The sequence below is a fragment of the Oryctolagus cuniculus genome, chromosome 5 (genome assembly GCF_051225735.1).
Source record: "Oryctolagus cuniculus isolate XC-2025 breed Fujian yellow rabbit chromosome 5, ASM5122573v1, whole genome shotgun sequence".
NCBI lineage: Eukaryota > Metazoa > Chordata > Mammalia > Lagomorpha > Leporidae > Oryctolagus > Oryctolagus cuniculus.
This window is the reverse complement of record NC_142871.1, coordinates 38,133,198-38,157,566: the sequence shown is the minus strand read 5'-3', so window position 1 is coordinate 38,157,566 and position 24,369 is coordinate 38,133,198. Positions and strand designations below refer to the sequence as shown.

At 41.1% G+C, this 24,369-nt stretch overlaps 1 protein-coding gene across 49 annotated transcripts in view; it reads right to left on the bottom strand.

The window, feature by feature from the left end:
• Window positions 1-24,369, bottom strand: part of EPB41L2 (erythrocyte membrane protein band 4.1 like 2) — a 257,797-nt gene that overhangs the window by 11,255 nt on the left and 222,173 nt on the right. For all 49 annotated transcript variants that reach the window (XM_008263508.5, XM_070073578.2, XM_008263509.5 and 46 more), the window contains 3 exons: window positions 23,981-24,079; window positions 21,940-22,020; window positions 17,889-17,997 (listed from right to left, as the gene is read on the bottom strand). In XM_008263508.5, the coding sequence (XP_008261730.3) occupies window positions 17,890-17,997; window positions 21,940-22,020; window positions 23,981-24,079 (288 nt within the window). In that variant the 3' untranslated portion in view covers window position 17,889. The remainder of the gene's footprint in view (window positions 1-17,888; window positions 17,998-21,939; window positions 22,021-23,980; window positions 24,080-24,369) is intronic.

Sequence of the window (24,369 nt, the reverse complement as noted above, 5' to 3'; positions counted from 1 at the left end):
CATATATGATATTTCAGTTCTGAGTTTTGTTTTCAAATTAAACTTAATTCCACTCTCAAAGATAGGGGTGTCCAGTTCAGTATCCCCATTAATAATTACCTGTAGCAGTGTAACCAAGAACTTCATCTAATGCAGCACCTCTTTAGTCAATCCTACACATACTGATAAACTGGCATTGCTGAAAATGCTACTCCCACATTCAGATATCCTATGTGATGGGAAGTGAAGTCTAACGGGGACTGACGTGGAACTTAAGACCCTTTGTCAACGCATGTTTCCAGCTCTGCTGGGAAATGGACAGTGGGCCAGAGTAGATTTGTTCTTCCTGAGAGCCAATCTATTGTATTTCTTATTCCTTCTCTGCCCAATCTCCTGTATCCAAATCCTTGCCAGTGCTCCACACAGGAGCACTTTTTAGGGGGAGATTTTCCTGGTTTGCCAATAACAATTTCTCATTTCAATATTCACAGCCTTTTATCTAGGCTTCTCTTCGAACACACCTTTTTACTCTATATGTTATCGGCATGCATTTTCCTATGCCTCTCTCATAGAGAACTCTGATAGTCCCTTAAACTTGGTAGGCCCACAAGGTATACAAGTGGTCTTCAAAAAGTTCATGGAACATGCATATTATGAAAAAAATAATTCCTAAGCCGGAAAAAGATACAGCACTGAAAGAGAATTACAGACCAATATCCCTGATGAACATAGATGCAAAAATCCTCAATAAAATTCTCGCCAATAGAATGCAACAACACATCAGAAAGATCATCCACCCAGACAAGTGCGATTTATCTCTGGTATGCAGGGATGGTTCAATATTTGCAAAACAATCAATGTGATTCACCACATTAACAGACTGCAGAAGAAAAAATATGATTATCTCAATAGACACAGAGAAAGCATTTCATAAAATTCAACACCCTTTCATGATGAAAACTCTAAGCAAACTGGGTATGGAAGGGACATTCCTCAATACAATCAAAGCAATTTATGAAAAACCCACGGCCAGCATCCTATTGAATGGGGAAAAGTTGGAAGCATTTCCACTGAGATCTGGTACCAGACAGGGATGCCCACTCTTACCACTGCTATTCAATATAGTTCTGGAGGTTCTAGCCAGAGCTATTAGGCAAGAAAAAGAAATTAAAGGGATACAAATTGGGAAGGAAGAACTCAAACTATCCCTCTTTGCAGATGACATGATTCTGTATTTAGGGGACCCAAAGAACTCTACTAAGAGACTATTGGAACTCATAGAAGAGTTTGGCAAAGTAGCAGGGTATAAAATCAATGCACAAAAATCAACAGCCTTTGTATACACAGACAATGCCATGGCTGAGGAAGAACTTCTAAGATCAATCCCATTCACAATAGCTACAAAAACAATCAAATACCTTGGAATAAACTTAACCAAGGACGTTAAAGATCTCTACAATGAAAATTACAAAACCTTAAAGAAAGAAATAGAAGAGGATACCAAGAAATGGAAAAATCTTCGATGCTCATGGATTGGAAGAATCAATATCATCAAAATGTCCATTTTCCCAAAAGCAATTTACAGATTCAATGCAATACCAATCAAGTTACCGAAGACCTTCTTCTCAGATCTGGAAAAAATGGTGCTGAAATTTATATGGAGGCACAAGAGACCTCGAATAGCTAAAGCAATCTTGTACAACAAAAACAAAGCCGGAGGCATCACAATACCAGATTTCAGGACATACTACAGGGCAGTTGTAATCAAAACAGCATGGTACTGGTACAGAAACAGATGGACAGACCAATGGAACAGAATTGAAACACCAGAAATCAACCCAAACATCTACAGCCAACTTATATTTGATCAAGGATCTAAAACCAATCCCTGGAGCAAGGACAGTCTATTCAATAAATGGTGCTGGGAAAATTGGATTTCCACGTGCAGAAGCATGAAGCAAGACCCCTACCTTTCACCTTACACAAAAATCCACTCAACATGGATTAAAGACCTAAATCTACGACCTGACACCATCAAGTTACTAGAGAACATTGGAGAAACCCTTCAAGATATTGGCACAGGCAAAGAATTTCTGGAAAAGACCCGGGAGGCACAGGCAGTCAAAGCCAAAATCAACTATTGGGATTGCATCAAATTGAGAAGTTTCTGTACTGCAAAACAAACAGTCAGGAGAGTGAAGAGACAACCGACAGAATGGGAAAAAATATTTGCAAACTATGCAACAGATAAAGGGTTAATAACCAGAATCTACAAAGAGATCAAGAAACTCCACAAAAACAAAACCAACAACCCACTTAAGAGATGGGCCAAGGACCTCAAGAGACATTTTTCAAAAGAGGAAATCCAAATGGCCAACAGGCACATGAAAAAATGTTCAAGGTCATTAGCAATCAGGGAAATGCAAATCAAAACCACAATGAGGTTTCACCTCACCCCGGTTAGAATGGCTCACATGCAGAAATCTACCAACAACAGATGCTGGAGAGCATGTGGGGAAAAAGGGACACTAACCCACTGTTGGTGGGAATGCAAACTGGTCAAGCCACTATGGAAGTCAGTCTGGAGATTCCTCAGAAACCTGAAGATAACCCTACCATTCGACCCAGCCATCCCACTCCTTGGAATTTACCCAAAGGAATTTAAATTGGCAAACAAAAAAGCGGTCTGCAGCCTAATGTTTATTGCAGCTCAATTCACAATAGCTAAGACCTGGAACCAACCTAAATGCCCATCAACGATAGACTGGATAAAGAAATTATGGGATATGTACTCTTTAGAATACTATACTGCAGTAAGAAACAACGAAATCCAGTCATTTGCAACAAAATGGAGGAATCTGGAACACATCATGCTGAGTGAAATAAGCCAGTCCCAAAGGGACAAATACCATATGTTCTCCCTGATCGGTGACGACTGACTGAACACCAAGAGGGAAACCTGTTGGAGTGAGGTGGACACTATGGGAAACGGTGGCTTGATCAGCATAGCCCTGACTGTTAATGAACAACTTAATACATTATCCCTCTTAGTAGTTTTTTTATCTGTTCTACTTAATATGACTGGTTTAGTTCTGTAAGTGATGCACAGTTATTCTTAAGTGTTGAAAATTAACTGAAATGTGATCCCTGTTGAACATGGGAGTGGGAATGGGAGAGGGAAGAGATGTATAATTTGGGACATGCTCAGGCTGACTTGCCCCAAGTGGTGGAGTTGGAAGCATACCAGGGGATTCCAATTCAATCCCATCGAGGTGGCATGTACCAATGCCATCTCACTGTTCCAGGTGATCAATTTCAGTTCACAGTTGGTCATGGTGGAGGGACTGGGAGTCAAAGGGAGCACATAGACAAGTCTAGTACCTGCTAACGCTAACCGATGAAGTAAATAAAGGGGAGAGTGATCCAACATGGGAAGTGAGATACTCAGCAGACTCATAGAATGGCAGATGTCCTAAATAGCACTCTGGCCTCAGAATCAGCCCTAAAGGCATTCGGATCTGGCTGAAAAGCCCATGAGAGTATTTCAGGCATGGAAAGCCAAGACACTCTGGCAAAAGATCTCTGTGAGTGAGATCCCAGTGGAAAGAACAGGTCTTCAAAGAGGGAGGTACCTTTCTCTGAAGGGAGGAGAGAACCTCCACTTTGACTATGACCTTGTCTAAACAAGATAAGAGTCGGAGAACTCAAGGGGCTTCCATAGCCTTGGAAACTCATGACTGGAGCATGGGGAGATTACTGATGCCATAGACAGGAGTGTCAATTGGTAAAGTCAACAACAGGAGTCACTGTGCACTTACTCCTCATGTAGGATCTCTATCCTTAATGTGCTGTACATTGAGATTTAATGCTATAACGAGTACTCAAACAATATATTTCACTTTGTGTTTCTATGGGGGTGCAAACTGTTGAAATCCTTACTTAATGCATACTAAACTGATCCTCTGTAAAAAAAAAAAAAAAAAAAAAGAAAGAAAGAAATTATCAATTCCCAACTTGACTCTCACTGGGATTAAACATGACAATAGGTCTGATCTGATTTCATCATCATTTAAAAAAAAATCATCTATTATTTTTCACTTTATGTTTCTGTATGGGAGCAAACTGTTGAAATCCATACTTAATGTATACTAAGCTGATCTTCTGTATATTAAGATAATCGAAAATGAATCTTGATGTGAATGGAAGGGGAGAGGGAGTGGGAAAGGGGAGGGTTGTGGGTGGGAAGGACGGTATGGGGGGGAAGCCATTGTAATCCATAAGTCGTACTTTGGAAATTTATCTTCATTAAATAAAAGTTTAAAAAGAATAATTCATAGATTTCAAAAATGTTTGCACCAAAATAAACAACTTTTAATGCTACTTTTCCCAAGACCTTTCTGAAGTGCCCTCATGTTCATGAATCCATGAGTGAAAGTAACAGGTACTAACCTGCAATGTAAGGGCTCAAGAACAGTGGCTTTTGGATGGAAACAAACAAAAAATCTGAACTGCCTTTCCATCTCTATGAACAGAGCCCTATTCCCATTTTCACCATTACTTTCATCTGCTGATCTTGTTTAAGTGCTAAAAGGTTGAGTTCATTTTTCTGTTCTCTTTGTTTGACTAACTGTATCTATGATATCCAGGAGGTCTCTTATTTCTTTCAAAAACTAGTTTTCCCAAATCTCTAGAGCTACAACCAAGATTTCTGAGACTGGTTAGATTTTTGCCCTAAAGCTAGTAAGGTTTTCTGGTTCACTCTGCTAGGTCAAATCTTGTGGGAATTCAATATAAAAGCATTCTACAAAAGTGTCAAAACTTCTTTTAAACAATCAATGGACTACAGTAAGGTTAAACTCAGTACATTTTATTCCAGCTAAGCTTTTGTCAATCTTAAGTTCATAAACTAGGTAGTGATATGAAAACATTTTTTCTGTAACATCTGAGCTTAAAAAGAAACTTGGTATTAAACCTTTATCTTTTAGGAGAATAAACATCTTTGAATCATGGTTGAGCAGAACTTGAGTTTGTGCTTTGCTTTTTTTTAATAGAAAGGTTAGTAGGCAGCAAAAGAATTAATCTCTAGATGCATCTTTTCCACCTACCAACTTTTCCTCTTAAAGTTCAAGAAGGATAATCTCTTATTTATTTATTTATTTTAATTTGACAGGTAGAGTCATAGACGGTGAGAGAAACAGAAAGGTCTTCCTTCCGTTGGTTCACCCCACAAATGGCCACTACGGCCGGTGCTGCACTGATCCGAAGCCAGGAGCCAGGTCTTCCTCCTGGTCTCCCATGCGGGTGCAGGGCCCAAGAACCTGGGCCATCCTCCACTGCCTTCCCGGGCCATCCTCCACTGCCCTCCCGGGCCTCAGCAGAGGACCAACCAAGTGAGCCACGGCGCCGGCCCCAGGAAGGATGTCTTAAACAAAACCCTACTCCCCTGCCTAACACACTCATACTCTCATACACATACAAACATAATCTTAAATTTATACTCCACCACATTAATTTTCTTTCCCAAAGAAAAACAATGTGGAACCAGGAATGTGAGCCATTTAAATATTTCAAATTTTTTATAAGTCACAACTTAAAACATAAAAACAAACATGTATATTTAATTTTAATATCATTTACTTAACCCATTATGTTCCATTATTACTTTAATAAGAAATGAATGAAAAAATTAGAGCATTTATTTTTTTCTTACATCTTTGAAATCTAGTATGTATTTTATACTTGCAACACATCTCAACTTTGACTATCCATATGTCAAATGCTTAACAGCCTCATATGGGTATTGGCTACCACACTGGACAGAATGGGCCTATGTGGTCTGTTGCTCTAATGTTAAACACAACTATTTTGATTATGAGAGGGTCAAGAGGCCCTTGGCATTTAATCTCCATGAGGATAGGAGGATCTTAAGGACAACCTACACTCCACTACCCCCTGCACACATACAAACACATACTACAGCAACATTCCCTCCCGATGCCATCCACAACATTCACAAGTTTCAAAAATCACCACTGGGATGTCTAACAGAAAAGTTCTTGAGAGAACTGAATCTATAGTTAGCTCTGCATATGAGGCGTATTTTATGATTCCAGCATGTAAGTGACGTTTGGGAAGTTAATTTAATCTCTGGGAACCTACTTCCTCACAAAAAGGTTGGCGAGGAGAGACAAAGATGCTCTATATGTAGTTTAGCATTAAATATTTTAAAAATTGCCACACTCTTAAACACGTCCTCGAATAAGGTAACAAAGTCATACCACTCCCACAAAGCCCCTCAGAGGCCAGGTGGGCGTGGGCGACATACACCAGGAAAGAGACTGGGCACCAAGGGCCTCAGCGTGAGGACAAGAGGCGAGAGGCCACCGTGCACTGTGGGGATGAAGAGAGCTCTTCTCTAGGCTAAGGGTGGCTCCACTTAGCTTTAGCACTGCGACCTTGAGGGAAAACACGCTCAATGTCAGAACTTCTGATTTTCCTGAAATTGCTGGAGAGCTTCCAATTTTAAGCATTAATAGTTCATTCAAATATTAAAATATACTGTTTGAGAAGAAAAGGGGAAAAAAATTCTGGAACATGGACTGTATGTCTCCAATTTGTCAGTTTTGTCTGGCTCCCTGCCTGCTTTGTGGTGCCATTTTTAATAGTAAAAGATTGGGGGAGGAGGGCAGAAATGCAGCATTTATGACTAAATGGTTAAGAATGATAATAAATCCATAAGACAAAAAAGTTAATAAAAAACCAAATAGAAAAATGGTTTAAGGACAGAAACTGGCAGTTCAAAAAAATCTAAGTCAGAATGTATATCCCAACCTTGCTAGCTACACAAAATACAAGGTAAAAACTATCTTCTTCAACTTTGAAAAAAAGGGGAGGTGGTGGATCAAATGCTCTTTCCTAATAGTGCTGGCCAAGATGTTCTAAAATGTCTTACAACAGTTAGTATCCCCAGAATGTGGGGAAACAGACATGTTCATACATTGCTGGCAGGGGGATAAATGTGCAGAATTTCGAAGGAGAACCATTTGGCAACATGTCAAAAACTCTGGGTAGCACATCAACTGTAATTTTTAAGATTAATGCACAAAAATGTAAACAGAAGTATAATCTTGGCAGCTATGTGCGTGACTGTGAAAACTGAGAATTAATTAATTAGGGGTCATTTATGTAAACCATCAGGCAGCCACTCAATGGCTGCTGAAAAATCATGAAATAATGACAAGATATTTACCATGTACGTTCAGATGGACAGAAAAAAAAAAAAAAAACAGAATGTGCAACAGAATCCCCAACCAGCCTTTGTAAACAGAGGGGTGTGAATGTATACACATAAGCACTGGGAAAGAAGCTGTGTGAGTATAACACACACAAGCACCGAGAAGGGAGGCATATGAGCGTGTATGCACACATACACACTGAGAGAGGAGGAGGTTTGAGTGAATACACACACATATGCACTGGAAGAGGAAGTGTGACTGTATACACACACTGAGAGAGGTGGTTTGAATGTACACACACACATGCATTGGGAGAAGACATATAAGAGTGTAGACACCCATATGCACTGAGAGGAGGTATAAGTGTGTACACAATATGCACTGGGAGACAAGATGTGAGTATGCACGCATATGTACTGGGAGAGGAGGCGTGTGAGCGTGTACATATATATGTACTGGGAGAGGAGGCGTGTGAGCGTGTACACACATATGCACTGGGAAAGGAGGTGTGTGAGCGTGTACACACATATGCACTGGGAAAGGAGGTGAGTGTGTACACACACATGTACTGGGAGAGAAGACATGTGCGTGTACACACATATGTACTGGGAGAGGAAGCATGTGAGTGCGTACACACATATGCACTAGGAAAGGCAATTATTTACTTCTGGGAGCACAGGACTTAGAGGCCACTTAATTTTTTTTTAAGGTTTTTTATTTATTTATTTGAGAGGTAGAGTTACAGACAGTGAGAGGGAGAGACAGAGAGACTTCCTTCCATTGGTTCACTCCCCAAATGGCTGCAACGGCTGAAGGTTCACCAATCCAAAGCTAGTAGCCAGGAGCCAGGAGCTTCTTCCCGGTCTCCCATGTGGGTGCAGGGGCCTAAGGACTTGGGCCATTTTCTAAACTGCTTTCCCAGGCCACAGCAGAGAGCTGGATTGGAAGAGGAACAGCCGGGACTAGAATCTGGCGCCCATATGGGATGCCAGCACCACAGGCGGAGGATTAACCTAGTGTGCCACAGCGCCGGCCCCCAGGTCACTTAATTTTCTAGTCTTCCCCTTTTTAAAAATTCTAGTCTCGGCTGGCACCGTGGCTCAATAGGCTAATCCTCTGCCTTGCGGCGCCAGCACACCGGGTTCTAGACCCGGCCGGGGCGCCAGATTCTGTCCCGGTTGCCCCTCTTCCAGGCCAGCTCTCTGCTGTGGCCAGGGAGTGCAGTGGAGGATGGCCCAAGTGCTTGGGCCCTGCACCCCATGGGAGACCAGGAGAAGCACCTGGCTCCTGCCATCGGATCAGCGCAGTGCGCCAGCTGCAGAGCGCCAGCCGTGGCAGCCATTGAAGGGTGAACCAATGGCAAAGGAAGACCTTTCTCTCTGTCTCTCTCTCTCACTGTCCACTCTGCCTGTCAAAAAAAAAAAAAAAAAAAAATTCTAGACTCCTGGAAGCAAGTGTTTGCTGCAGCAGCTAAGATGCCACTTGGGATGCTTGCATCCCATTTCAGAGTGCCTGATTCAAATCCTGCCCCTGCTCTGGCTCCAGCTTCCTGCTAATACACCCCGAGAGAAAGCAGCAATGATGGCTCAAATGGTTGGCCCCACTATACCCGTGGATGCCTCGACTGAGTTCCTGGACCCCAGGCATCTGAGGAGTGAACCAGGGCATGGGAGATATGTCTGTATTTCTCTCCTCTCAAACAAAAAAAAAATTTAAGTTAAGTTATAACCTCTATTTTAATACCCCCTCCCAATATTGTTTTATTTGAAAAATTCTAATACCCGTATGCCAGAGAAAACCCTGGGGATGGATCACTAACTGTGCTAATGAACGCACAGCAGCAGTGGCAGCCAGCACCTCTTTTGTTGAGGAGTTCAAATATATTGAAACTGACTCACTGATAACACCTGTCAGATTCATAAAAGTTAAATTAGAACAATCATAGCATTTCAGAATGAAACTGGCTATGCCTAGAGCTCACTAGACCCCAATTGACTTTTTATTCCTACGTAGAAATCATCTTCATTTCAGGTATGATTAACCAGTGTTGAAAACTAAGCTGTAATAAGGTGTTCATTTTAGGCTTGTGACTAACACAACTAGGCAAATGGAATAAAATAAAAATGCAATATTTTTGGTATGCCTGAAAAATTGCCTCCTGCACTGAAAACAGTTTTCTGGATATCAACAGGATTTGCTTCTGCTCAAAGGACAGAGTGATGTTCAGCAGGATCACATGTTAATGGGTAGTTCATGATTAGATTGAGCTCAGTTCAGCCCATGTCAAGCCAGCTAGATAATGCTAATTCCCCGCTTGGCATACGAGTTCAATGGTTTGAAACCTCAAACATCACCCAGACTTTGAAACACTGGCCTGAACATGTTATTATCTTGTTTAGAAATTAATGTTTGTGTCCACACAATAGTACTGAAAGCAACACTATGAATTTATTGTTGTGGATTGGGGCTGGGACTCAGGGTATACCCAAGAGCTTCAAGGGAATGGCAACAGGTTTTTAGCAATCGCAGCACTAGCAATTAGAATTTTAATAGCCGGCATCGTGGCTCACTAGGCTAATCCTCCGCCTTGCGGCACCGGCACAGTGGGTTCTAGTCCCAGTCGGAGCACCGGATTCTGTCCCGGTTGCCCCCCTTCCAGGCCAGCTCTCTGCTGTGGCCAGGGAGTTCAGTGGAGGATGGCCCAAGTGCTTGGGCCCTGCACCCCATGCGAGACCAGGAGAAGCACCTGGCTCCTGCCATCGGATCAGCGCGGTGCGCCAGCCACAGCGCGCCGGCCGCACTGGCCATTGGAGGGTGAACCAATGGCAAAGGAAGACCTTTCTCTCTGTCTCTCTCTCTCTCACTGTCCACTCTGCCTGGCAAAAAAATAAAAATAAAATAAATAAAATTTAAAAAAGAATTTTAAAAAGAACCCCATCAGGCCGGAATTGTGGCAAAGCAGGTAAAAGGTACCACCTGCAATGCCAGCATGACACAGGGGTGTTGGTTTGATTCCCAGCTGTTCCACTTCTGATCCAGCTCCCTGCTAATGGTCTGGGAAAGCAGCAGAAGATTGCCCAACTGCTTGGGCCCTGTTTCCCTTGTGGGAGACCTGGAAGAAGCGCCTAGCTCCTGGCTTGGGCCTGATCTGGCTGTGGCTGGTATAGCCACCTGGAGAGTAAACCAGCAGATGGAATCTCTCTCTGTGTCTGTAATTCTAATTTTCAAAAGACTCCTTATATGTATGGATTTAAAAGTGTTGGCACCAAAATCAACTTTTAATTCCTTCCATGAATTTTCTGAAGTGCCATTGCACAGCGTTCAGTAGTATCCAGCTTCAGACATCAGCCAGGAGTCCTGGAACAGCCCCCTATTCCAAGACAGGGGAGGGAACAGGGGAGGGACCACTATAGCATAGCACAGGACTCTATCACAGGTGCCACCATCAACTCCTCTGTCCAAGCCAGACGAAGCCTGAGTGTAACATGTGATTGTCCTATGCTAGTCTACCTTCTCAAGGCACGAACTTCCTCATGCCAACCATCACTGAGTTACAAAACTTTACCTGCTGACCATCTCTCAGAAAAAGCCAAGGGGTACCCCACGGCTTTCAGGAATAGCTCGGTGTCTTCTGCTTGGCTTAGAAGACTTTAGGATCCAGTCTCTGCCCACTCCCCACCTTCATTCCTCTCCATCCCTCTCCTTCAGAATCCTGCAATCCAGCTATACCCAATTTTGCACTGTATCTACAGCATCAGGTTCAAGACTCCCAGTCCTTCCTAAAATGGCCCCCACCGCTCCTTACTTCATAGGTAAGCTCTACTCACCATGAAGCTCAAGTGAAAAGCCATCTCTGATGCCCCATCCCGACTTTAAGATCTCTCCTTTTTATTCTCACATCACAAACTAGAAACTCCCTCCTCTGCTACCACTGATTTACTGTATTTGATATTTTTAAAGCAGTAAATTACACCCTATTATTTGTACACACACAATACTATTTGTATAAAGAACACTAAAATGAGTGACTAGATGAGGAGTTGCTCCTCCTCATTTCATCCTTGGGCTGCTCACTGCCCCCATTTTTACTACACCAGGAGTCCATGAGGCTCATTGAAGTATGGGCCTGAGAGCTTGTGGTGCCCTGGGCTTCCTCTCCCATGCCTCATTCTTTCTGAGACCATATGGACCACAACACCATGCCTGGATCCCTTCTCCCTCCTGACACCATCCTAGAGTGACAAGATCAGTAATACTTTGCATCCATTTGAGGACCTATAGATGTGCATTTGGGGTTAATTGGCAGGAAGGAATAGTCCTTGGAAAGACATAATGAAGTTACAAAGAGATAGTGAAGCGCTGCCCTGATGTGTTAGCAGAGTTTGCCTTTAGCTCCTCTCTGCCTTGTAGCTGGCCAGCACTGCTGGGGAAGGTAGACTTGGGAGGTTCCTCTGCTGCAGGCTGTTTGACTATCTGTCTGCTTGCTCCCTCCTCCCCACTCGCCAAGGGCTGATCAAAAGCTCAGAGCTACTCCCCAGAGCAGGGTCGGGTCAGGGGAGCAGCTTTATGTGCCTGAGAAAGGGAGATGGGGCAGACACATTGCAAAGAGCTCTTTTCCGGCATTCAGACATTGTCTTAGTCCCGCTGGCTACCTCGGCCCACCTGCTGCCTCTGTGGGATCCTGACAGGGCAGCCAGAGGGAGCTGAGAGAGCGGAAACACACTCCTCCCTGCTCTGTCACCAGCAAAGGCTGTCTTTCAAGGGCAAGCTGCAACCAGTAGGGGGGTGGAGATGCTAAAGTGACTGAGACCGGGAGGTGACTCCTATTCATTCTTCCGCTTTTAAACTCCAGCCTCTTTTCTCAAGTAATAGGTAACACTTAAGGGCCTATTTTATTCTTGCACAGCAATCTGTTTCTTTGGGAGCACTGATCGCATTTGCAATTGGTTGTTAATATTCCTACCACTCTTCCTGGCACGTCCTCTCTCGGAGGAACCAGGCTAATTTGTTTTATCAACTTCTGAATCCACAATGCCAAGCCCTACCCTAGCACATCTGAGAGCTCATTAGAATATATTTGAATGGTTAAAGGAATGTTTACAAATTTGTCTAATTTGCTCACCTTCCATGTAAGTTAACACTTTAAACTCCTAAATCCCTTTAAAAGGCTGCTTATAAAGTTTCTGACATGCATAAACCTCAAAAGTTTTGTGTATGTGAGTACGACATTATAAAAACTAACATAAGATTCCAGGAATTACATAAAAACCCATCGGTGCAGGCGTTTGGCCTAGCGGTTAAAATGCAGGTTAGCGTGCCCCTTAATGGAGTACCTGGGCTTGACGCCTAGCTCCGGCTCCTGACTCCATTCTCCTGCCATCCAGATCCTGGCAGGCAAGAGGTATACCTCGGTAACTGGGTTCCTGCCACCCACACAGGGGGCTTGGATTACATTACAGGCTAAAATCTTAGGACCAGTCCAATCCTGGACAATGTGGGCATTAGAGAAGTGAACCAGTGGATGGGAGCTTTCTGCTTCCACTCTACCTCTTAGAAAAACAGGGGCTGGCATTGTGGCATAGCAGGTAAAGCTGCCACCTACAATGCCAGCAGCCTAAATGGGCACTGGTTCGTGTCTGGCTGCTTCACTTCCAATCCAGTTCCCTGCTAACAGCCTGGGAAAAGCAGCAGAAAATGGCCCAAGAGCTTGGGCCCCTGCCACCCACATGGGAGACCTTGAAGAAGCCGCTCCTGGCTCCGGCCAACTAGGGAGTGAACCAGTGGATGGAAGATGCCTGTGTGTCTCTCTTCTCTAACTCTGACTTTCAAAAAATCAATAAATTTTTTTAAATTTTTTTTTAACTTTTATTTAATGAATATAAATTTCCAAAGTACAGCTTTTGGATTACAATGGCTTCCCCCCCCCGTAACTTCCCTCCCACCCGCAACCCTCCCCTCTCCCCTTCCATTCACATCAAGATTCATTTTCAATTATCTTTATATACAGAAGATCAATTTAGCATATATGAAGTAAAGCTTTCAACAGCTTGCACCCACACAGAAACACAAAGTGAAAAATACTGTTTGAGTACTAGTTATAGCATTAAATCACAATGTACAGCACATTAAGGACAGAGATCCTACGTGAGGAGTAAGTGCACAATGACTCCTGTTGTTGACACTCTTGTTTATGGCATCAGTAATCACCCTAGGCTCTTGTCTTGAGTTGCCAAGGCTATGGAGGCCTTTTCAGTTTGCCGACTCTGATCATATTTAGACAAGGTCATAGTCAAAGTGGAAGTTCTCTTCTTCCTTCAGAGAAAGGTACTTCCTTCTTTGATCACCTGTTCTTTCCACTGGATCTCACTCACAGAGATCTTTCATTTAGGTGTTTTTTTTTTTTTTTTTTTTTTTTGACACATGCCTGAAATACTCTCCATGGGCTTTTCAGCCGGATCTGAATGCCTTAAGGGCTGACTCTGAGGCCAGAGTGCTGTTTAGGACATCTGCCACTGTATGAATCTGCTGTGTATCCTGCTTCCCATGTTGGATCGTTCTCTCCCTTTTTATTCTATCAGTTAATATTTTAATCCCATCAAGGTGGCATGTACCAATGCCATCTCACTAGTCCAAGTGATCAATTTCTGTTCACAATTGATCATAATGATAGGACTAAGAGCCAAAGGGATCACATAAACAAGACTAGTGCCTGCAAATATTAACTGATAGAATAAAAATTTTTAAAACACAATAACAACAAAAAGGAACTTATGAAAATGCCACGAGTGAAGATGGTACTGGTAATGCTGAGTGGTAATTTTTATCTCATATTCCTGATTAAGAAGTCACTGATTTATGAAGTGTAGAGGGAAAAAAACCTGGTATGATCAGCTTGTATTTGTATAAAACTCAATCTTCTCATTCATTATTTCACTACAACCTTACAATAAAGATATAATTATGAGTTAAGAAAGGTACACTGCACTATCCTACTGACTTGCCTGGTGTCATCTAGTTTGATTATCAGGAAAGATTAAAACATATAACACCGGAGCCCGTGCTGGGGTGCAGCAGGTTAAAGCCCCAGCATCCCATATGGGTGCCAGTTCAAGTCCCAGCTACTCCTCTTCCAATCCAGCTCTCTGTTAAGGCCTGGGAAAGCAGTAGAAGATGGCCCAAGACTTTGGGCCCCTGCATCCGCATGGGAGACCCAGAAGAAGCTCCTGGCTTCAGATCAGCTCAGCTCTGGTCATTGCGGTCATTTGGGGAATGAACCAACGGAATGGAAGACCTCTCTCCCTCTCTCTTCTGGTTCTACCTCTCTCTGTAACTCTTTCAAAAAGAAAAAAACTTAAGTAAAAAAAAAAAAATCACTCCATCTTCTAAAGCCTACATAAGAACATTTTTAGCCTTCCATGTATCAAACCATCAAGGAATACATCTCAAAAACTAAAAAGATTACCCTGACACATAACACTTCACATTTATTCAAGCAACAGGATATTTTGTTCTTGATAAAATTTTAAATCATTTTTGCTTGCAGGCCCATTATACAATCCTGAAAACAGTATCTAAAGCATAAACAATAAACTGGCCAGATACAAGATCAGTATGGATGGTCAGTTGTATCATTCTAGTAACAGCTAAAAAAGATTAGTACCTCATTTGGTAAAAAATTATATAATTTTATTGAAAGATGTTAAGGAAGACATGCACAAATGAGACATGCTCATTGAAAGCAAGATTTATTATCAAAGATGTTATATTTCCCATATTAAATTACAGAGTAGATGCAATTCCCATTAAAACACCACAGGTTTAAGCTTAGAACCCAGTAATCTGACTTTGAAATTTATCTAGAACCAGAAATTCCAAAAATGAAGAAAAAGAACACAACTGGTAGAAGAGTAGGTGGGAAGAACTAGAAGGATAAGAGTACCCAAGTATCAAGACCCATCATAAAGCTGTAGTAATTAAAAGTGTACGGTACTGGAGCTGGGATAGACACTTGGATCAATGTAAATGGAATGCCAGAAATACAACCACACATAGTAGAAACTTGATATATGACATTGTAGGTTACTTGATATATGGGCTCTTAAATAAACAGTACTGAAATCTTGGCTACTTACAGAACAAACACAGATCATTGTTTCTCATCATACAGAAAAAGCAACTTCAGATGGTAGGGATTGATAAGAAGGTACTTCCAAAACTACATGGGAAAGTGGAATAAAAAGATAACTATTTTGGTTCAAAAAAGTTTTGAAACCAATACAGTTTTTCCATAACACATATTTTTCTGAACTTTTTAAATAGCCCTCAAATGCACAGATTTCAAATTTTTTGTACCAAAATAAACTTATATTTTACTTTCAATTTTAATAAACTTTGGAAGTACATGTATGAAAAGCAATGTTAAAATTCCTACATGGAAAATATCTTTTAAACCTCAGAAAAAGCCAAAATCATAAAGAAAAAGCTTGGTCAGTTCAATCACATAAACTACATTCAGTTCTATCAGGGAGGAAGAAATAAAATTGACAAATGATTAGTATCTAGAATCTATCAACAATTAATAAGAATGAAAGAACAACAGAAACAGAAAGCAAGTAAGAGAGGTGAATGAGCAATTCACAGAAATGTTTGAACTTTTCTGGCCATTTGTATTTTTATAGAAGGGGAAAATAAGAATGGCCAATAACGGCAGAACTGTTTGGGTATTTTTTGAGATATGTTTTTGCCAAACTCTCTTCCAGCAAACATTATCAATTTATACAGTAGTAAATAAGTATACTTTCGGCACATGCTCACTCAGACTTACCCCTAATGGTAGAGTTAGAAATGTGCCAGGGGATTCCAATTCAATGCCATCAAGGTGGCACATACCAATGCCATCTCATTAGTCCAAGTGATCAATTTCAGTTCATAATTGATCATGACAGGATTAAGTGTCAAAGGGATCACATAAACCAGACTAGTGTCTGCTAATACTGACTGACAGAATTAAAAAGGAGAGAACAATCCAACATGGGAAGTGGGATACACAGCAGACTCATAGAATGGCAGATGTCCTAAATAGCACTCTGGCCTCAGAATCAGCCCTTAAGCCATTCAGATCTGGCTGAAGAACCCATGAGAATATTTCAGGCATGGAAATACAAGACACTCTGGCAAAAAAAAAAAAAAAAAAAAAAACACAAACAAACAAACCCCTAAATGAAAGATCTCTGCGAGTGAGATCCCAGTGGAAAGAACAGGTAATCAAAGAAGGAGGTACCTTTCTCTAAAGGGAGGAAAGAACTTCCACTTTGACTATGACCTTGTCTAAATATGATCAGAGTTGGTGAACTCAAGAGGCTTCCACAGCCTTGGCAGCTCATGACAAGAGCCTCGGGTGATTACTGACATCATAAATAAGAGTGTCAATTCTTAAATCAACAACAGGAATCACTGTGCACTTACTTCTCATGTAGGATCTCTGTCCTTGATGTGTTGTACTATGTGAGTTAATGGTATAACTAGTATTCAACAGCACTTTATATTTTGTGTTTTTGTGTGGGTGCAAACTGTTGAAATCTTTACTTAGTATATACTAAACTGATCTTCTGTATATAAAGATAAAATGAATCTTGATGAAGAATGGAATGGGAGAGGGAGTGAGAGATGGGATGGTTGAGGGTAGGGGTGGTTATGGGGGGAAAAGTCACTATAATACAAAAGCTATACTTTGGAAATTTATATTTATTAAATAAAAGTTAAAAAATAAGTATACTTTCCTCCCACAACCTGCCCAACACTGTTCAAAAACATAAAATTGGCCAAATCTGTAGATGAAAACTTGTTCAGTGGCTTTTTAATTTGTATTGATTTAAGCAATTGTGAAACAACATTTTTTGTTTATTGCTAACTTAAGTTCCATGTGGTTTTCTTAATTCTCTGTCCATGTTTGTTTCTACTACAGAGTTTAAATTTTCTTAATCACACATTAGATTTCTTAATATAAATCAGAATATTAATTCTTTCCTTACCAAGCATATAAAACTTGATCATTTACCCTTTAGTTTTGTTTTTATTGATTTGATTAAACTTTTCAAGTCTCACATAGTCAACACAGTCTTTTTTCTTTAGAGGTCATTCTCTGACATACAAACTCAATGTCTACATTCAAAGGATTTAACTCATTCCTACTATAATTTATTCAAAAAAATTTCATCTAAATGAGAGTAATAGCACATTCCTCAGTACATTGAAGCTTTCCAATGTACTTAATAAAGAGTAAACCAACAAATGTCCATTGTTAGTAGCCCCTCAATAAATCACAGTGAATGATACTACAAACCTGCCAGCCCATATTTTATGATATATGATATGATATACCATAATAATTTGAACCCGAGTAGATAGATTTGCAGAGAGTAACAGTCTGAAAAACCAAAGGTAAAAAGGATCTCCAAAAAGTTCATGGAAATGTGTATTAGGAGAAAACTATGCACGGATTTCTATTTTTACTGCACCAAAAAAAAAAAATCCTTGTCTTTTAATTCCATTGTTCTGAGAATATTTTCATGGACACTCACATGGTAGGATGAGACTGGATATAAAATTATGTGATAGGGAAAAAGATACAAAATTATGTTTCACATTCCTCCACAGATGACATGGCTCTCTTACCTTAATCCTCCCCTTCCTCCGCCAACTCCGTCTCTTTGTGCACAACCACTCTAGTGACTGCCATGTCAGGGTGCTGCTCTCTGGCTTCCCTGATGGCCTGAGCCAGCGCCTGCCAGGGCGGAAAAGAGCAGCTGTGAGCTGAGGAGCAGGTTTCACTCAGGACAGACACACATGCCCACTTGTCCGCTGGGTCTCAGTCTTACGCCAGTATGGTCTTATGTCTTTACATGAGGAAGCTAGAAGATCTGAAATGGGTTCAGTGTTCATTTTAGAAAATGCTTTTCATTTTTCCAAGTTTCTCATTTCTCTAGTTCACTTTCAAATAATGACACCCAATTCCAGAAACTCCAAGGGATGGGACCAGGCCTTGCTCATCTTTGCTCTCTTGGGCTCTCACTAAGTGCTAGAACCAGAAAGTCTGTTGAACTGAAATGTTGCAGGAAAAAGATCTATGAACTTCTAAGGCCCTGGAACATTAGGACACTCATAAAAGATTTTGGTTTTTGTCCACAGTTCTTGGCTCCTAACTCTTTTCCCTAAGATGGGTCAGGGACGTCCCACTCTTTCCCATCTTTTTCTAGCTCACCTTGCCTTTCAGATCCTCATTTCCTCCTCATACTAGAGGGGCACTGGAAGAAGAAATGCTGCACAAAGAGGCCAACAAAAAATCTTCATGGACAGGACTGGCTGAGTTTACTTACCCAGTCCACTGGCAATAATGCATAGGTAATGAAATAACTGAATCCTTGGGGCAGGGTTCTGAGACCTTCCAGACAGATGAACACATGGAGATGCCTAGAGAGGGTGTGGATGCGCTGAGTCCCTTCTCCCATACCTCACCCTGCAGCTTTATGATTAGCTCACCTGCATTTCTGTAATCTTATCTAACAAACTAGTAAAGTGTTTCCCTGAGTTCTGTGAGCCACTCGAGCAAAGTAAACACACCTGAACAGGGATGGAGGTTGGTTAGTGGTCAGAAGCTTAGGTAAAGTACCTGAAGTGCAGCAGGGGCTGAGCCCCCAACCTGTGGGATCTGAGGCTATCTCCCAATAGACGGTGTCAGAACTGGGGTGGGTTACAGCACACTTGCTGATGCCTGCGACAAACTGACTGTCTATTTGGTGTGACAGAACCCCACATACATTTGCTACCAGAAGTGATCTGTGCTGTGAGTGGATACTTGGAGAAACTGAGTCCGAGTTGTATTTTTATTTCCAGATACAGAACTCAAAGAGTAGCAAAGATAATATGACAGACTCATCTTTAGATCATAAAGTGCAGGTCCCTCCAGCTGAAACACCCAAAGGGCCAGCGGTTACTGGGGCTTTCTCAAGGCCATGCAGCCAGAGCACACAGGGCAGGAGGCAGACCCAGGGGCTAACTTGAGTGGGTCTTGGTCTCTCCCCTGCACCAGGTGGGGAGAAGGCAGAGCTGCTCTGTGTTTTATCCAAAAGTAAACTGTAAGGAAGTGCTGTGGCAAACAGAAAACATCCTATTTTTCAGAGGGGAAATATGCTTTTCTTAATTGTTCATTTTACTTAAGATGTTTCATGGAAAAAAGCAATAAAAAATAAACAAAACACCACAGCACAACACTCAGTCTCGGAAAGAATTCTAAAACAAAAAAGAAACTCTACTAGAATAGGGAACACCATTATCTCATACAGAAACTATGCATTTGAAACTAGCAGTGCAATTTTTCTTCGGCTCTGTCTCCTGCCTGAGGAGCCAACCGAACTTTTCCTTGCATTCTATTGTCTGTCAGCTGTGAGGTTACTGAGCGGAACCTTGAGCCTCAGTGACAATAAGCAAATCTAACAAAAAATTAGGGAAAATTAAAACGTCCAGAATCATATTCAGACATCTGAAGTTGTCATAATCCCTTTCATCTCATAAGATCAATACATGAATTAAGTACTGTATCATGTTAATTTAATATGGCAAAAATAAGGATTGTGAGAAAATACATTTTATACACAAACTGAAAAAATTGTTTTATTAGAAAGAAATAACATTTTGAACGGCATCTGCAGCGTAATTTATCCATTCCTGTAATGGAGCTTGAGAGTCATGGCCAGCACAGTTATTCTGCAAAGCAGGTGTCTATAAACCAAGCCTCTTTGATTTGCCAGCACCAAAGAGCTTGTTTTCTATCTTGTCCTGATGAAGGTGTCTTATCAGCAATATTCCTTTTAATGCAAGCAAGGCAGTGAAAAAAGGTGTCAATGATTTTAAGGTCACTACATGATCAATATCAGTTTTTTAAATAGCTCCAACATCTCCCTACAGGATCTAAGAACAGAGAGAACCCATCATGAGCTCCTGGTGACAAGCACACCAAAATATATTCAAAAAAGTTCATGCTATCTCATAATTAAACACATAACAGTGAAATCTTACTAACTTCATCCACATATCTGACAAAGGTTTTTGCAAAACGCTGAGGCAAGACATCACACAAAAGAGATGTGTATCTTCACAGGAATAGCTAAGGCTGCAGCAGCATTACAATTTCTTTTTTTTTTAAGAATTAGGAATAAGTGTATTTTGGTACTTATATCTTGGGTTGTGTTTTTAATATTTGCCTTTTAGAAGCAGTACTGCCAAGAGTTGAGTTTTCAGTTACAACAGGCCAAAAGGCAAAACAATACACATGAAACCTGAGAGCACTCCTGCTGCAAAGGGGACATTTTAAAGCCTGAAAGGGCCTAGGTTCAGTGGGGAGAGAGCAGAAAAGTAACAGCTGGTAGCACACTGTGATTTACGCTTTCCCCCATGCCAGAAACTTTGGTCCCTGCCTAGCGTGGTGTAGAAATTCAACAAAGCTTGTTGAGCAAGAGTCCCAGAGAGAAAGAATAGGAACTAGGTCTGCTCCAACTTCAGGCCAGGAGAATCCATGGCTGTCCCAGGGCAAAGCTGTAGAATAAATTCTTTCTGTGGGAAGCTGGAGGTGTGGTTTCCACACAGGTAATTCATTTTTCAAGGTAAGCAACAAGCAGTCATCCAGCAGGACAGTCAAAATTCAGTCTAGGCAGTTCTTGCATCTCTAATTTCTTTCAAAGAATTAAAAAATGCATTAACAAATATGTACGTAAAATCATACTTATAAAAGTGGAAAAAAAAAGGATAGGAGTAATTCTCTTTTTAAGTATGAAGAAAATTTGCTTCCCTCTGGTCACACAGAGGGAGCCTTTCTCAAGCAAGACATTTTGTTCTACAAAATTCTCTTTACTGAGCTCAGTATTGTGTTCAAAGCTGTGTAACTATCATTTGCTCCTACTGCCCAGCTGAGATGGCCAATTGAACATTTCTTTTCTTTCTTTCATGTTGTTGTAAAAGGAAAACAGCCTGGTCTCCTTTAAAGCTGAGTTAAAATCACTAAGAGAAAAAATTCTCACTATTACTGGGGACTGCAGTCTAAAATTAAGGCTACTCTCCAAGTCCCCAATGGTTCCATTTACCACCTGCTTAAAGCTTGCCTTCTACCAAAGCTAACATCAGGATGGAAGCATGATTTTTTTAAAAACACTGTAGAAAACCAATATAAATCTTCACTTTGTAAGAAACCTTAGTTTACCCACTTACCTTCACATCCCTAAGGATAGTAATAGGGAAAATCACCTAGTAGTATAGCTCAACTTTCTAATGCTATAAAAAATACTTGAAAAGTTCTTAAAAGGAGGCATAAATCAAACTTATTGTTTTTGGTTTTTGGAAGCCAGAGTCATTAGCTTGCCCTTTATTTTAAAATATTTGAAGACTTGTCTTTAAAGCAGGCCCATGTGAATATCCAATGGTTGCCAGACACTTTCCAGATGATTTGACTCAAAAGTACATGCAAAGCCAGTGGAAACAAACAGCAGTCTGCTTGACACCGATTCCAAGTTAGGGAAGCTGAAAGCACTGCACCCAGGCCGTGAGTACCTAGGAGCTGGACTTCATCCAGGAGGTTCTGAGAAAGGGTTTACCCAGGAATATGACATGACAATGATGGTGGGAAACTCAGGAAAGAAGCACCATCATTTTCCAAATTAGAACCCAGGGTCTTTACCTGGTCATGATCAATATCTGCATCTCCTGTGATCACGATGCGTTTCTCAATTCTGGTTTCTGATATTCCACCTTTTACAGTCTAAAGGTCATAAAAGAGAAGAAAAAAAAAAGCATCAATCACTAAAACATGTTTCCGTAGTCAGAGGAAACACAGCTGGAGCTCACCTAGGTCTTCTGATCATCGTAAGGTCATGCCACCAAGTAGTGGAAGACTGATGACACATAAACTGTGTTTTCCTTTTAAACTCAGCAGAGAATCCTATAGTTAAATATAGAGTTGTAGCATTCGCAGGTATTCTTCAACTGAAAGTATCTCTAAAACTAACGCATCAACGTTCAAGTGCCATTAAGATAGGAAAAATGTCATTTAGTCCAAGTGGTCCCATAGGACATTGTTACAATTTCCTGAATTTCTTCATTCTCAGCCACACATGGAAAAAGAGAATAGAAAGAAATAGTCATGTTGTATTTGTAGAATTATAAGGGATTCTAACAATTTGGGTTTAGAAGTTAGGTTTGGGAAATTGAGTTTGGTACAGTTGAACCTGCTTGATTCTGGTCATATAATTGCATTTGGTGATTTTGCTCATTTGATCTGGTGCAACAATTTTTTCAAAAGGATTTAGATTTGGTTTAACATATGGAAGATAGATGAGATCTTTCATTAAACATTTCAGTTGGTTACAGCTTCAGCATGTAGTTGTGCATGTGGACATGGAGGTTGGCAGCTAAAGGCTGTGTGAACAGAGGCCCTGCACAAAGCACCTCACAGCATTATCTGCTGGTCCAAGCTGAGCCAGCCTGAGGACTGAATCTAACTGTGACCTTCTAAAGAGACAATGAGCAAACAGCAAGTGGTCCTGAGAAAGCACACATCCAACTTTTACAACTCTGAGAAATGTACATACTACTTCACAAGTGACAACATTTTACTCTTAGAAACAAGGCTTATGGGGACTTCCTTGAGGTGTAATGGGTTAACCCACCCCTTGCAATGCTGGCATCCTATAAAGGCACAGGTTCAAGTCTGGCTGCTCCACTTTCAATTCAGCTCCCTGCTAATGCACCAGGGAAAGCAGCAGAGGTTTGCCCAAGTGCTTGGACCCCTGAACCCATGTGGGAGACCCAGAAGAAGCTCCTGGCTTTGGTCATGGCTGTTGTGGTCATTTGGGGAGTGACCCAGAAGATGGAAGATCTCTCTCTCTTTCTCCCCATCTCTCTGTAATTTTGCCTTTCAAATAAGTAAACCTTTATTTAAAAAAAAGACATATTGTAGCTTTAATGATTGGACATACTTCAAATGAGCACCAACAGTACATGCAGCATTTATGGGGCATTTTTAAAAATTTACAATGCATTTTCATTTTTGGAAATTATTTTTGAAACATGGAATAGGAATGCATACATTTAAGGTATTGCAAGGATACATTTCAGGCCTTTAAACACTAATAAGATAGGAAAAGTCAAAGCAAAAGGAAATATTGGAAAATACAGTTAGCATTAGAAATTTGATGATGCTAGCACACACTAGAATCACTTGGAAGCCATTTAAACCACTGCTGGGGTTTCCACAGGTCTTGAGAGAATCTGGGAAAATGATCCAAATCAAGATAACAGTAGCTAAAATAAATGAAGGAATTGTTGCATTATTTGAACAATCTGCTGAAAATTCTGAATGATACTCTTCATCCAGGGGAGCTGCTTTTACCAAAGAAGCAGTATCATTTTCTAAATTTTCCGAAATTTGGTTTTTACAAATTATACATTTTATAATTTCATTATCTGTGGCCTGGTAGCTGCCTTCAACAGGGCTATCCATAACATATTTACCCCCTTGTACTCTACAAAATCGCAATTTGGTTTGAATACATTTGTCAGCAGAAACGGATTTCTTGGATACTTTGGATCAAGGTATTTTTATTCCACTGGTTCTGTCTGTGTGTTGCTTGGAAATATGAACAGGAACAAAGACAAAAGTCAGAAAAGATCCCCTCTGCAATGCACCATCTCCTCCCTAGCTTTCCCTGGGACTGCTTTACCTTGGTAATGTGTGTGGTCGTCGTCGTCGACACGGACTCAGACGTGATGGTCTGTGCGGTCAGTAACGTGCCTGAATCACCACCGGCCCCGCCATCAATCTTTGGACAGTTGAAGGGAAAACACAAGGTAACGCTTAACTTCCAAAATGTTGTCAGAAGACCCCACCCCACTCAACATGCATCTTTAAAAATCTATGTGGCTGGCAGACGATGCTATCTGCCTACCCTCTGCGTGTTTGCAGTGGTAATTTACTGTCCAGGAGAGTGGCTGGCATTTGTAACAGAGCAGAGGCCAAAGGCTAAATGCACATGGAGAAGCAAAGTCTGTGGGAAGAGAAAAAAGAGGAACAATGGAAGTAGAAAATGGGATTGAAGGCTGCCCGGGAGTC